Source organism: Fulmarus glacialis, unplaced genomic scaffold (genome assembly GCF_000690835.1).
Source record: "Fulmarus glacialis isolate BGI_N327 unplaced genomic scaffold, ASM69083v1 scaffold988, whole genome shotgun sequence".
NCBI classification, from domain to species: Eukaryota; Metazoa; Chordata; class Aves; order Procellariiformes; family Procellariidae; genus Fulmarus; species Fulmarus glacialis.
In genome coordinates this window covers 14116-30534 of record NW_009226125.1, presented here as the reverse complement: position 1 = coordinate 30534, position 16419 = coordinate 14116, and the positions used below count along the sequence as shown (strand labels likewise).

The 16419-nt window shown below is 45.8% G+C and overlaps 1 protein-coding gene across 1 annotated transcript in view; it reads right to left on the bottom strand.

Annotated features, from left to right (window-relative positions):
- Positions 1 to 1047: 1047 nt before the first annotated feature.
- The window catches only part of SCGN (secretagogin, EF-hand calcium binding protein), a gene marked incomplete at its 5' end in the record, with an annotated part of 17412 nt that continues 2040 nt past the window's right edge, over positions 1048 to 16419 (bottom strand). Inside the window, 6 exons of the mRNA XM_009582689.1 lie at positions 1048 to 1263; positions 2654 to 2722; positions 3614 to 3673; positions 3791 to 3836; positions 5332 to 5387; positions 14063 to 14140. Coding sequence (XP_009580984.1) covers positions 1135 to 1263; positions 2654 to 2722; positions 3614 to 3673; positions 3791 to 3836; positions 5332 to 5387; positions 14063 to 14140 — 438 coding nt within the window. The remainder of the gene's footprint in view (positions 1264 to 2653; positions 2723 to 3613; positions 3674 to 3790; positions 3837 to 5331; positions 5388 to 14062; positions 14141 to 16419) is intronic.

The following is a 16419-nucleotide window of genomic DNA, read 5'->3' as shown; positions in this document are numbered from 1 at the left end:
TAGGAGACAGAAATGCTGAAATGTGCAGGAGTTTTGCCAACAATCCTTCCTCCACAGTTTTCTCATTGGAAATTAAGAATTATTTGGGCATGATAGCGTAGGTGTGGCACTTTCTGAATATGCTGTCAAAGCCTTTGGAATAGGGAAATATGTGGCACAAATGATGCTGCTGCCATTAGGCTCCAGGATTACACTCATGGCCTGGGAGTGATGGGAAGCTTTAAATTCAATAAAGGTTACAAGTATTTACTAACTCTTACAGATTTAAAAAAATAAGCATGTGCTTAAGAACTTTGCACTCATTAGGCTTCTGTCGTTCCAGTTTTTCAGTTTATGGAAACCTTGTATATTCTGACCGTTCAGTTTGGGTCAGAAGAAAGGCTTCCTCCAGAAGTGATGTTACTCCATGGCTTCATCCTGGAGGTGATATCATTTCCTGGTGTGTGTGGTTTCCCCATGAGAAGGATCTATCATGTTTCATTTCCTGGCAGATTTAAACACCACAGCTGATAGGCATCACAAAACCTCTTGCTATTTGATGCATTTTACCTAAAATGGCTACTAGGTATGGTCTGCCAGCCTGCGGCAGATGGCTTTCTGCATATAACACATAAGCTCCAATCTTACTGAATTTCTGTAACTGCCATTTTTTATTTCTGCACAAATACACTGTCATCCATCCAATATTTTAAATGCACAAAGCACGACACTCACCAAAGTAATGACTTCACACATAAGGCGACCATCAGAAACACCTAGTAGCTGCACTTTGAGAGCACTGACGGGATGTTTTTAAGGAGAGGCTTGTCTATCCTAGGGGACAGGCAGGGCAGCATTTCATGGGGGCAGGAGAAGAACAGCAACCCCTTTTCTGAGCTGCTGGTGCGCTCGTGGGCAGAGACATTGCTAAGGGGACCCACAAGCGGCGGCAGCGAGCGAACACCACAAAGAGTGTGGTGGAGCGGGGAGGCCCTCCATGCGGATCCCACTCTGCCACGTCTTCGTGCAGCCGCTCTCCAGCCCGGCAGCGCGGTGCCCCTGCTCCTCACCGCTCACACAGCAGCACGGACACACTTCTACGAGGAGCAGCAGGCAAATCTCACAAGGGGAACACAACCACGAGCACTCTTCCGGCTACGGGTTCATTTTAAGCCCAAGACACAAAGCCAGTTCGGATTTCTGAATTTTCCCGTCCTTGTTCACGTCGCAGTGGTTGAGCAGGATCTGGCGGAACTTGTCCAGGTCCACACCACTAATGCTGGGCTGCAGGCAAAAGAGAAAAATGGTGCTGAGGGAGAAAATGGCTCTGGATTTCCCCAGATGTAAAGCAGCAGGCCGTGCAGCGACAGGGAAATCCACCCAAGGAGAAGCGACCAAACAGCCTGACCCCACGTCAGCTCATACGAGGTGGGGAAGTGAACAGAGAATGGGGAAAGGATGCCCTGGAAAAACAGAAGAGGTGTGGGACCGTGAGTAACTGTAAGGAAATGCAACATGATTTTTGTGCTTAGTCAAGGCCATCAGTATCTGATCCATGTCAAACAAAAGTCTGCAGAAAGTTGTGCAATACAGATCACTGCACTACTGCACCTGTGCTTTCATCTGGTTTCCTCTCTCAAACCTGCCACACAAGGAGTGATGTGGCATTACTGTCAGCAGCCTACCATTTTACAGGCTAGACAGCAACTTAAAAGTACCTTTAGTGGATCAAATGAATGCCAAAGGCATACTTTACAGGCTATACTGTCTCTGTATGCTCCTAATGCTGTACTGCTTCCTCTGCTTCCCACTTTCTCAGGAGGAGATCAAATTCACATGCACAGCTTGTGGTGCCCAAGGATGATGCTGATGAAGGCCCTTAGGGAAAGTACAACCTTCGCTCCTTTGGACACACGTGCACAGAGCACAAATCCAACATCCTGCCTGTCCTCACACCCTTCCCTACAGACCCTACACACCACGTGGCTATAATGTACGTACACACGCAGCCATCAGCGTACAGCTGCAGTCTCTGCTCTCCGCTAAAAGGACATGGGAGCGCAGCCATCCCTGCGTCCGGTCACATCGTGTGGAAATGCAACAGCTCAGGCTCAGAGGGAGCCAAAGACCAGACTATTTTTGGATCAAAAACTGTATCTTGGACTGCATCTGGAAACTCAAGGTAATCCAATGCAGATGGGCTCTGCTGTCTGTGAGAAACTGGTGACACACTGGGCATGATATTCTTGATTAGAGGTAGAGCTCAAGTCATTTTCAGGTGTAGCCCGGTGATGAGCTAATGAACCATGAGGTCATGCTGGTGAGGATCATATTCACAGTGAAAACAGAAGAAAGAACTTCTAATGACTGATCCACATCGACCAGTTTGTGATGCTGTAACATCTGCCTAATTCAGAGTGTGAGCTAGAATGGACCTTTCTTAAATACAGTTGCTGAGTGAAGGTGTATTAATTTGTCAGGCAGAATTTCTGTGATACGGTGAAATGCTCTAGAGTGTTTATGCTGAGACCATGACATCCGTTTCTGCTGCTCATCAAAGTGAAATTTGACTCTACCTTCTCAGCAGCCCCTCTATTTACATAACTTTACCAAAACAATCATCTTCCTCTTGGAAATATAGGGTATTAATAAATGGAAATAACTACGAAGCTACCTTGACCAGTTCCATCATGTCTTTGACAAACCCATCCACTTCTGGGCCTTCAAGTGCTCCTGTTTTACTCTGAAAGATGGAAGAAACATCAAAATGCTCCAGTAAGTCAAAAGTAGGTCAGTAGGTCCACCTGGTCACCAAGCTTTGTAGCATGAAGATCATAGAATCATAGAATGGTTTGGGTTGGAAGGGACCTTAAAGATCATCTAGTACCACCCCCCCTACCATGGGCAGGGGCACCTTCCACTAGATCAGGTTGCTCAAAGCCCCATCCAACCTGGCCTTGGACCCTTCCAGGGAGAGGGCATCCAAAACTTCTCTGGGCAACCTGTTCCAGTGTCTCACCACCCTCACAGTGAAGAATTTCCTCCTAATATCTAATATCTAAAATCCCTTCCTTATTCCCAAACCATCTCTTCCCCTCAAACAGGAGCAACATCTCCCACCCTTTTGTGAGGCTTGCTGGCCACCACCCTGAGGGAGTTGTGTGACTGTCAGAAGTGGCACTGAATTGCTGATTTCTAACAGGCAGTTAGGTGGTCATGATCTGGCCCGGATAACCTGGGCCAGACTCCCTAAATAACCCTTGGTTCAGTACTGGAAGGGGTTTTATTTTTCAACGTGGTGGTGATGCAGGTCCCAACCTGCCAGAAACTGCGAGAGCTAAAGCCACCACCTCCTCTACATCCCTTGTGTCTCCTGCAGGGAGATACTGCTAAAGCAGCAGCGCTGGCCGTGGCGATGGAGAAAGTCAAAATGGGTCCTTTGCCACGAGGTCTCTGAGCATCTGTCCCCACCTTACCCCCCAGCCTGGCTCCTGGGCCCCCTGGCCCGTGGGCTTGGGCACAGCTGCAGCTCCTGAGTGACCCCCACAGCACCCACCAGAAGGAAGAAGTCTGAGCAGCGTATGTTAAATCTGTGTCATTTAAAGACCGCAAGGGAACGGCCTCTGGGACTCACAACGTCGTAGTGTGCAAAGATCTTCTCAAAATCTCTCCTCCTTTCTTCCGTGCTGCAAGCCTATATGTGGAGAGGACAAGCAAGTGAAAAAGAAAATATAAAAAGATTCAAGTTTGGGGCCAGGTTATCTTAGCTGAGAAAGACGGGATTGATGCATCAAAAAATAGCATTACTTACATCCATTTTAAATTGAAGAAGGAAATTTTCCTGGAGCGCCAGAATCCTGAATGGAGAGATTTAAATTACGATCTTTCCGCTGTATCATCTGCACACAAACTATTCCGAACTCTTCCGGTTCGTAAAGCAAAGAGATTTTAGATTATAGGCCTTTAAAAAAGAAAATCGCCTGCGGGGTTATTTACGGAGGGCTGTTACATGAACACATGCCTCGCTCCCTGTCTGATGGGGAACGGCGGGCACCCTTTGGCTCACTGCAGATGTGTTTCTTAGAACCACTGCTTCTCCCAGAGCATTTCTGGTGGTCCAGCGCAATGGAGGTGGTCAGCCTCCGAAGCGAGAGCTACCAGACAATCATTCCTCGTAACTGGATTGCTGTGCTGCATTAAAGGAAAAAGCAATTTATCGCTCTCTGTTGGAGGGAGAATTGGTGGTTGTAAAAGTAAAGGACAAAGTAATATTGGCCTGAGCACCGAGACTGGCCAAATTCCTCCCCTTTCCCCGCCTCCCTCCCAAAGTCCCTCACAGCACTGATAAAAGCTTTTCTCTCTGCAGCTGCTCTGCTAACCCGGAGGTTTTTACAGCCTGCGACACGGGGTGTGCTGTGCTGAGTCTGCACACTGAAGGGTGTGAGAAATGTGCTCAGATGAGAGGGGAGCCTCAGCTGGCATGGGGCAAGGGGGCAGTAGGGGAACCGTATTTAAGAGGAAAATGCAACAGCAACCCCCTTTAGATATTCTCCATTCTGCCTGTTTCTCTTCATATATTCAGCGGTCAAAGCCAACTGCCACATGCACGGCAGTTATTTGTGCTGGCATTTGTCGTGATCCCAAGCAGAAAGTAACAGTGGCAAACCAGTACCTCTCTCCTCTCATCCCCCAAACCAGTGTTTTAAGACTGTACCTGCACATTTAAAGTCCCATCCAGTCATCGCACATCCATTTACAGACAGAGGCATACGCTCTATCTGTATGTGTGAAAAATCGTATAAAAGCCTCTGAGGTAATAAGGACAGAAAAGAGACAGAGGCCCGTGACTGGGTCCCCAGCTTCATTCACAAGTGTCTTCACCTTGTCTCTCCAAGTCCTTTCTTACTGCCATTGGAAAGCTCCTTTGCGGTGGTACCTTTATTCCTCAAACAAGCAGCAAAAATTCTTTGCAATCCCTGCTGTGCATGATGATGTGAAATAAATGCACATCTCTGACCCTGCTGAAGGGGATTGCCATCCTTCTTTTGGAGAAATGGTGCCACTGGCTGCTTCATCACCTCCTGAAGAGCATCGCAGAGGTAGCACGGATCATGCCAGAGCGTGTTGGTGACGCACAAACAGGTCCTGGCATTGCTCAATGTCACTGGCTCTAGGTTCGCAGACTATTGCAATGGGGATCATGCATTAGAGATCTGGGATACCTACATCAGAGTACCTGATTTAATTTGAAACGAGGTAGGATTCAAATGCATGTCCCCGGAGGGAGTTCATCACCTTGCCTGGATCTGCCATTGCAAGCTGAACAACCCCGTCAATATTATTAAAGCCTACCTTGCCAGGTCATTCAGGTCCAGCCGTCCATCTTTGTTTTTGTCAAAGATTTTCATCTAAAAATCAAGAAGACAGAGAGGAAATAGATAGGCCATGAGGAGAACACACATACAAAAAAGCCAATACACATTTTGCTCTGCCCTGTGCCCTCACCTTTGCTTGCTCAGGGTGCTTGCCCAAGCCCCAGGCAGCACGGCGTCCTCTGCTAGCACCAAGTGCAAGGGTGGCACAAGAGCATAGCAAAACCCTCCTGCTTTCTGACAGCGACAACCCAAGCAATCAAATACCAGCATCGCTCCCTTCTTGCCTTACACAGGGATAAAGACAGGTCTCCAGCAAACGCCTTAAGAAACTAAATACTGGCCTTGCCATGGCCCCTGAAAAAAAATGCCAAAAAACCACTTCAAGCCTGACTCCATCCTTATCTTTGACTGTTGCTGTGGCTACTGAGCGGCTGAGGTGCAAATGTCACCTTCTGATACACACTCAAGTTGGGGGTTTACGCCGCTAAAGCCGGCGGGCTTTGCTTGGCTGGGAGGGAGATTCAGGCTGCCAACGTCAAGAGGTTAATCTGTGTGAATACAAAAGTTAGCCTTTCCTTAATATTATCTTTTTCTTAATACGATCTTTTCGATGAGTCACCGCCAGGTACTATTTATTTATTTGTTGTATGTGGTACTGTGTTTCTCTGCAAGGCACAAATAAGAGTCTGTTACAGGGAAAAAGGGGGAGATGTTTAACGGGTTGCAAACCTGAATAACTTATGCTCAAAGTTCTAGAAAAAATGTATTCCACATTGGGGGGGGAGGGTAAGATTAATATTTTACTACGATGGGTTGCCATTCTTTGTCAGATACTCAGTAATGGAATGTGCTTTAATCTTACCTTCATGAATCTCATTTGCTTATCTAATGTTATAAGTAACCAGGTCACTACAAATCTTTCGTGTAATTAATTGCACACCTACTGGAGAAGGCCCATACCAGTCCCCATCTCAGGAGGCTTAGAGGGAGAGGACCATCCGCTGTGACACAGCCTGACCACGCGGGAGCTGTGGGGAGAGCCAGCAGCAGGTCCCGAGCACTTGCCAGCAGTGAAACTGGGGCAGAGCCTGACGCGTGCATGACAAGAGATATTATTTGAAAAGCTGCAATTTCACAGGGAATCCTTGCATAAATACAATGCCTATTTTGTCAGCGCTGCCTCCTCCCTGCCCCTTGCTCGAGGGCAGGCATCTACACTGAGGATGGTGAGCCTATGGTAACCCTTTATTGCACTGGGTTTAGATAAGATTCTGCAACAGGATCTTATTCCATTAATTTTTCTGCATGATTTACACTACTGAGGTTTGGATAGGATTTTTGAAGAGCACCTGATATGGGTTCACTTTTTCTCCCACTGAAAGACAGTATAAAAGTCCTATGAACGATTGAAGGCTCATACTGAGATCTTTGGAAAAATCATATCCTGTGAGCCATGCGGGTGTTCAGTGGCACAAGGAAAGCCGCTTTCTTGTTTCACTGGCCTCTGCCGAGCATACGCTCTGTGCGGAGCCACTAAATGACAGAAGAAAGTCCGCTGAATCTTCCTTCACCCTAGAGCTGGAGAGATAAATAAAGCTGCTGAGCCATCCTGAGGAATTCTCTCACGCTGCGTCAATCCAAATTGTCCCTCTCCAGCTTATCTAACTTCTTCCATCCTGCCTTTTGCCCCATCAGTTATCCCACTGCAATATGGGATGTTTCCCTGGTCTCTGCTGGGGCCACAATGGGACAAGGCTGGAGGCAGGGATGGGAGTGGGAGCTGCCTTCACTGGTGGCACCAAGAAGAGAAATGTCCTTGCAATGACAGCCTCCCACTGCCATCAGAGAGAAAAACCTGAGCTTTCGGTTCCTGGCTGACAAAGGAGTTATTCTGCAGGCAATAGAAAATGGTTAATGTTCCTTCTAGAAATAAATCATCCCAGATGATAAGATTTTAAAAGCCTCTCTCCAAATGGGACATCAGTGCCTAACCTGGTTTTGTTTGTTGTGTGAGGAGAGCGGGAGATACCCTTACTGGCTCACTTTTGCAGACTCTCCACTGCAGGTGGCTTTGCAACATCCAGCTTATGCTATTGATCTGAAAAATACTCCGTAAAGGAAAATTATGGAGACAACCCCTCTTTAGCCAGCTAGAGAAAGTACCAACTTCTGGGTGGTGGGAATACCATAGTCTCTAGGCTCTACAGTAACTTAAGTGCTTTTGAAAATGTCACTCTAAATCCCTCCGTTTAGGCCACCGAGGAGCATTAGCTACCCACACGGTCTGTAAGAAGTCACCATAAAGCGGCACGCCTGGCGTGGTGGGAGAGGACAGTGTTTGGTGGGAAGCGCTGGGTGAAGCTCTCAGGGGCTCTGCTGTCTGGGGCAGGGCAGCTCTGGCTGAAGGCACTGCACTAGTCTTTTCTTCACACAAAGGTACAATGTGCTTACCAAAACACACTAAAACTTACTGCCTTTAGCACTCTTTGAACTTCACCTGGATTCTGAGTTCCTGAAAGTGTTTTTTATTTTCTCCCATTCTCTGTGCATCTCAGAATTACTCTCTTGAGACTAAAAGCCAGTGTTTCAGCCTAGACTTCAGATTCAGGTACGTTTTTCCCTCTGTTATGCCTCAGGAAAGCAAACACACAGAGCTTTTGGGAGAAGTTCAGCTCCGTGACCACGAGGTCCTGACCTCCGTACAAGCTCGCTGATAAACACCTATAAATGCTGACCGTGGTGGCAGCTTCTGGGACCAGAACAGACTTGGTGGTTCCCAATCCAGAGGCAGACTTAGGGCCCATTTTTCATTTTACGTAGCCCTCTCTGAGACAAGCCATGAGTCTCTTTTTCAGTGAAACACCTAAAGTCTCATCTCGTTTTGCACGGAATAAGTAAATAAGCACCCTAGCATAGCTATTCTTGTCTTGGGACTTTGAGTGTCCCACCTGCCCTGCATTTGCTCTACTTTGTGGGTGCAGCATGTTTTCATGGTTTCAGATGTTGCAAATAGCCAGGAGGCTGAAAAGCTTTGTGCACCCTTAATGAGACAGGCTAGATTAGAGGTGATGGTTTAGATGTGAAAGTCTTTCTGCTTCATTATCAATTTTCCGAGCTGGTGGTTTTCAACTGTATCCATTTCTGAACCCTTTACAATATTCCAGCAGTAGCGCAGACCCCATTAAAACACATTTAACTGCAGCGATAATACTTTCCTTAGTGGAACATTTAATGAAAAGCAACATCCCCAGTCAATTTGCTTCGTTTGCACCCTATCTTTCAGCTTAACATTAAACTTTCAGTGGTTGACCATGTCTACTTACAGCTAACCAGCTCCCCTCTCTGACCTCCTTCACTCAGCTCTGCTTTTGCAATACCAAGAGAGAATCTTTGTGTTTTCAACTTGTTTTGCCTTTTTCTGAAACAAGTAACCTGGATAAAATTTTAAACATATGCAATATTTTGATTGCCCATACCAGTCAACAGAAAGAAAAGAAAAGTCTGGCTGGAAGAGCTAGGCCGAGCTAATTCTTGTCTAGTGACTTCCACATGAAAGATGGAAAACATGTAGGGAAGATAGAATAGTGTTCACTGAATTAGTCCAGGTACCACATCTAATAAGATAGACCTAATCTTATTATCCGGACAACTGGAGCTCATGCATACCCACTCCATAGCAATCTTGGGCTGCATTACTTGGGAAAAGCCTGGGGAAATGTTTATTAATTAAACTTTCAAATAACAAGCATTGATCTGATCTGCTAATTGTGTACATAAGTACACAAAGAATGACAGAGGGTACCCACCCCATATGACAAAGCGTCCATCATGGGAGAAGTAGATGTTTGGAATCGTTATGAGATTGTTTCTAATTTAAACTTTTGCCTTTACACACCATCTTGATATGTTAAACTTGATGGATTTTCAGTTTACACTCTTGAAAGCTATATTTATGCTGCCAGGCTGATATGAAACATTTCAATGTGGTTAAGGATAAGGTCTGGCATGTTTAAATAGCACTCAGTTTTACTAAAAGCTTTGTTGCATTCAGCAGTATGCTTTATAAAATGATGCATTTATTTCACTGTCAAACTACCCCATGTTTTAAAGTGTTTGCACAAATTAATTCACTGACATTTTAATGGCAGTGCACCAGGGGAGTCTTAGTTCTGTTTGTTTGAATGTAGTCCCTGCACTCTGAGCCAGACAGAGTAAGTAAGTAAGAGCTGGGTTTGCAAAATAAGAGTTGTTACATCTCGGTTTTTTAAGTGCAAAATCAAAACTGCCATTGGCTTTGAATTCAGCAAAGGAAATATCTCTGCTTTCCCGGTCCGGTGTTGTAAAGAAGGCCACTGAAACACCAGGATATGACAAACACACGCGTGCTTTGAAGAGCAATATAAGATTATAAGTCTGAATTATTTTCCGTGACAGAGATAAGGAGAGAAGTAAACAACCAAAATAAATAGTTCTGTGATCAGTGGAGTCACTAAAGCCTGCTTTTAAACCTTCTCTACCGTGTGTAATAAAGTGTTTTATCCCTCAGGTGGGACATGGGAAGAGTTGGCTCTTGCCTGACCTCCTGCTCTCACAAATATATATGTCGGGGCCATCTATACCTGACAGCTGTAACTAAAATTGGCCAGTGAGTACAAAAGTTACTGAGGGTGTATGAAGACAGGCACGTGCCCGAGCTGCAGGACTGCCTATGGCTTCTTTCCTTAGGGACGGACGGGGGCACAAAGGCTTTTGCAGAGTGACAGGAGGGCCCTGTGGCCAGCAAGTTATCCTCGGGACGAAAGCTCAGTGCTCTGCCCGACCAGATTGCCTGTGTAATCTAGACGGGTCGTTTAGTGCAGGATTTCTAAGAGCGTTTAGTTCCTGAAAGACCAAGGCATTATCTGCTGGGGTTTTCAAAAGCCTCCAGGCTCCCGAGTTCTGTTGGTTTTGATCTTCAGAAATGAAGTTTGAGCTTAAATGGGATTTTCTGCTTCCCCTGGTTTATGCTACAGCAAGTGTGGCACAAAACTGGAGGTGACAGCACCGCTGGGATTAAGTCTAGAAGGGACATGGGAAGCAGGTTTCCCTCCATTGTGTTCATCAGCCGTGCGGGTCCACTCTTTACAACACCCAGCAAAGCAACGAGAGGAATCGCACCCACCCAAAGCCAGGAGGAAGCTCCCTGGGGATGGCGGGGCTCCCATAGTGGTGGCTGGGGTTAGAAGATTGATGGTTGTCAGTGTCAGTGCGTCACTGGAGATGGAGTCTCTTGGGGGTCACGGGATCCTTACGGAGCCACCTAGGAGGGAGGCCACTGCCATGGAGAAGGGATGTACAAAGACTGCTCCTTTAGGCAACCAGTCTTTTAGGCTATACTCCTATCATATTTCTAGGGCTTTGGGAAGTTTGCTCAGTGTGTTAACAAACATAACAAACTTTGTTTAGGCTTTTGTCAATACAACAAAGACTTGTCTTTCCATTATTACACCTTTTTTTTGGTGTTCATAAGAGACTTCATTAACACAGATAAGCTAGCTTGGCCAGTAAGGTGTTAAGGGGCTAAATCACCTGGATTTTCTGTGCTTTGACTTTTATTTCCCTGCATAAGTACACTGGCATTGGCACTGAGCACAGACAGACAGACAGGCTTTCACAGCCAAAGAAGTGACCATGCTGAGCCTCTAGAATTGTCCTCGCACAGGGGACAGGCAGCAGCCACAAAAGCATCAGAAGTCCCCCCAGTGTACAATAAAGGTAGTCCACAATGCATACTCATGGACACAGACCATCTTCAGGGAGAAGTCAACCTGTTCCCCTTTACACTGAGAAGACGAAGAGCCCTCAGCTAGCCAGCTGCAGGCTTGTGTGCTTGGGGTACGTAGCTCAGTCCCCAGGAGAACCTTTGCAGATAAGCACAGCAAAACCCTGGCATCATTACGGCTGAGAGGATTTCTATATGTTCCCTGGGGCTAAGATTTCATCCTCAGCCATCTCCATGTACTAACTTTCAAATGCTGTAGTACATGACGAATGCTTGTTGAATTATTAGTCACTGCACTTACATTATTGCCTCTCTGGAATTTTAGCTTGTGGTGGGCAAAGATGGTATGCTGGCTCAAATTAAAGGACATTTTTATACTCAGTCTGACATTATTAACATAAAGCAATGCAAAAAGTGAATGTCAGTGTTGCATGTGCTACTGTTTCAGCAAGTATTTAGCATGCCCTGGTCGGTATGATATCTGCTCACACCTCTCACAAGCTAAAGCTGCAAACACCCAGCACAGAATGATAAATTGCTTTTTTTCTTTTTTTTTCTCATGCCTGGGCTAGCTTCTTTAAAATGATAGTTTCTATCTTTTCCCCTTTATCCTTGTCTCCAGAAGGCTCTAGGATCAACTCAATATATCAGTAGCTGCTTAAGATGTGTGCATCCGGCTGTGGATGTACAGAAAAGAGGGCAGAGATCTGTAAAGTCCTATGGAGACAGATGGGTTTACAGCTCTTTGGGACACAGCTTATTTCAACTGAATGTTATTACAGTGGCACTTGAAAGCCCTGAGTAGGATAGAGGGACCACCCTGAGAGACCCTGTAGCTGTGTGCAGCAGAAACAAGTCCTTGTTCTGAAGACCTTGCGCTCTAAACAGAGAAAAGGGTGGGAGCAAAGTAATAGGGGAGAGAAATATAAGTATTTCCACTCTGCAGTAAAGGGATTGGTGCTGCTGGTTGCTAACGATACAACAGAAAGTCTGTGAAAGCCTCAGGAATGAAATGTAAGGGCCACTGTTCCCCTGTTTTCCCAGACAGTAGTGATGGTGGCAGAGTCCCATCGGGACTCTGCACTTCAGCAGCTCCCCACTCCGCGTGGAAAGCAGAGAAAGCAAAGAGCTCTCATTGTCCTGGGCCTTGACTCCTCGAGTCACTTCTCCCTTTTTAATCCAGCACTGCAAATGTAAGACTGACTCTTTCTTCCCTCCTTGTAATTTTGCCCTCCTACTTCAGGTAAGTTCCCATGCAATCATTTCGTGCAGCTACTATAGAGATGCTGTCCATGTAGATACTTTGCCGTGACGTACAGAATTCATATCCTCTATTTTACTACGGGATATCACAGGGTAAGATTACACGTGCGGTAATTTCACACCCTGCCTTAGCTCTTGGGATCAGGTGTGTTTGTAAACATCCTTGATCTTCAGTTTATAGCAAAGAATCACAAGGGAAAAAAAATCATCTGCCATATCCTCATTTTCTAATAACAATTAACATCCCTGATTCTTTTGGCATTGTGGCTTTGCAAACTTTTGTCCTCACGAGCCAGATTTGCATTTCAGATCGTAGATTTCCCCAGATATACAAAGCATCCCTTTTCCCAGATCAAATCTTATCCTGTAGCATAGAGACTAAACTGCCTTTCCAAAGGTACAAAGCCAATCTATAAAAAACCATGGGAATAGAAACCAGACCTCCTGGCTGTCAGCCCCAGGCTGCACTGATATCTGGCTGCATTGGGGCAGCAGAAATGGCAGATCTTTCTTGGGAAATTATTGGAAGGGGAAAGAAGTTGGAGGAAATGAGCCGCTCAATGTCTACAAGCTTCAGATCTCCTATTCCCCAGCACCTGATCAGAGATTAGCCACTGGGGATGGAAATCTTAATGGAGCAGCATAAAAGCTATTTGCTACCTGCAAGCACTACCAGGAAGGTTTTTGTTCTAGCTGTAGTTTATGGGGTTTTATTGTTTTCAAGCTCTGCCAGTTGGAAAATAATTTCTGTAGCTTGCATTCCTCTCCCTTCACTGTCCTATAAATATGAAAAAAATCTACACTCTTCTGTAATGGTACAGTTTTTCACTTTGCTCTGAAGGGTCACGTTTCTAGGCACAGATGCATCATGCATACTTAACATGATATTGCAAAATATGTGGGCAGCTCCTTGTTTGCTTGCATACCAAGCTGTTCTTTAGGTACAAACACAGATTTTGTGCCAACAATCAAGGCAGTCCCATCTGAAAATCCTTTATAAAATTGCAATGGTAGATATCTGCTAGTGGAACTCAAAGGATACCCTTGAGAATATCAGAAATGAGCTTTTTTTTTTTTCTTTTCTTGTTTTTAGATGGTTAGATATAATAAGTTGCTCTGAAATCCAGGTGACTGATGCTAAACTTACACCAAATATAATGTTGCTGTTTGCAGGATAAAAGCTATATTCTGATAAGGCAGGGGAAGAGTTGAAGCCTTCAACCTCCGAACTTTTCAGGGAAGCAGCAGGGAGCCAGCAAGGCTTGCTGGGCTTTGCAGAGCAGAAGAGCTGGATACCTGCGTGTCTTGGGAGCAAAAGGATTTGCTAGGAGGGAGCGAGGGAAGGAGCTGGAGATCTGGCTGAGGCTGAACGTACCCTGAAGAAGGATGCACCTCAACTACTTTTTAAAAATGGATTTAGGGCTCAGTTTGCTTTGGCGTAAAGTCGAGCTATTTTCTCATAATAAACAGTTCAACTCAAAGCAGAAATACATGAAATGCTGTTCACAGCTGATGTCCAGTGCAGAGGAATGAAACAGCAGCAGCATGTGCTAACTTTCCACAGGGATCTCTTGGAAAAGGTACACCTTTTAAGAGGGCATTTATGGCCCTATAGACATTGACCCTGAAGGAGATTTTTAGGCAGTACTATAAACTAAACAATATTAACGCTATCTTTTCTTACCATGGTATCAGTATATTCTTCCAGCTTTGCTTCAGCAACCGTCTTGTTATGCTGCAAAAATAGATCTCGCAGGAAATCCTGTAGTAAGGAAAGACAAAGTTTACTCTTTAGAGTAAATTCAAGAAATAACAGTAAGAAATTTTATCCAAATTCAGCAGGGTTACATAAATCTAATTTCACATTCCTGATTAGTATTAGTGTCTTCAATTTCACATAAAATTCACATATTCTCAGTTGAAACATATTTTTTCAAATAAATTAGAAAATAACCACATTTCCCCAGAGCAGGCATACTGGAATAAATCATAATTAACCCTCAAAATAAGCAAAAGATAACGTAAGTCCTGCAATATTTGCTATCTGATCTCAAATCAAAATATTTGCCATTCAGCAAAACACTTAAGCATCCGTTCATGTCTCCGGTGGGGCTCAGGCTGGAGCCACACGCCGAGAGGTCAGCGCAGGGTCTGCAGCCCAGGAATGGTTTCTGAACAGGCTTCTGCTTCAATAGCCTGAGCTTTAAAAAGAAATCAGTGTTCAGAAGATCTGCAGGCTTGGGAAGAGGTTATGAAGAAATCCCATCAATAAAACACAACGGCTATGTCTCTGTTTAGCTGGGAGAGGCACATGTGCAAAGCCAAGTTGAGGCATGCTTAGGGGGCTCCCTTGGGTGCTCGGGGGGCACCGAGACAAGTGGGGTCATGCAACGAGGCAAGGGGAAGCAGGACAGCAGGGGCAACAGCAGAGCATCCTCCCTGATTTGAAGGGGGAAAGGGATAAAACCAGGCTCGCTAGAGATAACCCTGGGGGCAGCACGCCAATGTTTGAGGGATGGTGTGCTAGCGTGGTCCTTCGGTCTGCCGTCTCAGTGGAGGTAGGGGATGGAGATCCACACAGCAGCAAAGTCACAAGGGTTATTGATGTATTAGAAACCATGGAAGTGCCTCAGAACAGAATTAGGGCTTCTGCCCCAAAAAAGGTGGCAGGATCAATAGCCTAACTGAAGTGCATCTACACCAATGCTCACAGCAGGGGCAACAAACAGGAGGAGCTGGAAGCCATTGTGCAGCTGGAAAACTATGATATAGTTGCAATCACGGAAACATGGTGGGATGACTCCCACAACTGGAGTGCTGCAATGGATACCTATAAACTCTTCGGAAGGGATAGGCAAGGAAGGAGAGGCGGTGGGGTAGCCCTGTGTGTTAGGGAGTGTTTTGGCTGTCTAGAGCTTGACGATGCTGATGAAAGGGTCGAGTGTTCATTGGTCAGAATCAGGGGGAAGGCCAACAAGGCAGATATCATGGCGGGAGTCTGTTACAGACCCCCCAGCCAGGATGAAGAGGCAGATGAAGTATTCTATAAGCAGTGGGAGAAGTCTCACTATCACTAGCTCTTGTTCTCGTGGGGGACTTCAACTTACCAGACGTCTGCTGGAAATACAATACAGTAGAGCAGAAACAGCCCAGGAGGAGTGGTTGGAAGGTAACTTCCTGACACAGTTGGTGAGGGAGCCAACTAGGGATGGTGCCCTGCCGGACCTGTTGTTTGTGAACAGAGAAGGACTTGTGTGTGATGTGATGGTCGGAGGCTGTCTTGGGCACAGCGATCATGAAATTAGATAGAGTTTTTGATTCTTGGAGACGTAAGGAGGGGGATTAGCAGAACTGCTACCTTGGGCTTCTGGAAGGCAGACTTTGGCCTGTTTAGGAGCCTGGTTGACAGAGTCCCTTGGGAGGCAGTCCTGAAGGGCAAAGGAGTCCAGGAAGGCTGGACATTCTTCAAGAAGGAAATCTGAAAGGCCCAGGAGCTGGCTGTCCCTATGCGCCGAAAGACGAGCCAGCAGGGAAGAAGATCGGCCTGGCTGAACAGAGAGCTTTGGCTGGACGTAAAGAAAAAAAAGAGGGTTTCATGGTCTTTGGAAGAAAGGGCAGCCAACTCGGGAGGACTACAAGGATGTCATGAGGTCCTGCAGGGAGAAAATTAAAAGGGCCAAAGCCCAACGAGAACTTAATCTGCCTACTGCCATAAAAGACAATAAAAAATATTTCTATAAATACATTAGCAACAAAAGGAGGGCTAAGGAGAATCTTCATTCTTTATTGAATGCAGGGGGAAACATAGTGACAAAGGCTGAGGAAAAGGCTGAGGAAAAGGCTGAGGTACTTAATGCCTTCTTTGCCTCAGTCTTTAATAGTAAGACCAATTTTTCTCCAGGTACCCAGCCCACTGAGCTGGAAGACAGGGGCGGGGAGCAGAATGAAGCCCCATAAGGCTTGGGGAAGAGTGACTGGAAAGCTGCCTGGCAGAAAAGGACTTGGGAGTATTGGTCAACAGCTGGCTGAATATGAGGGGCC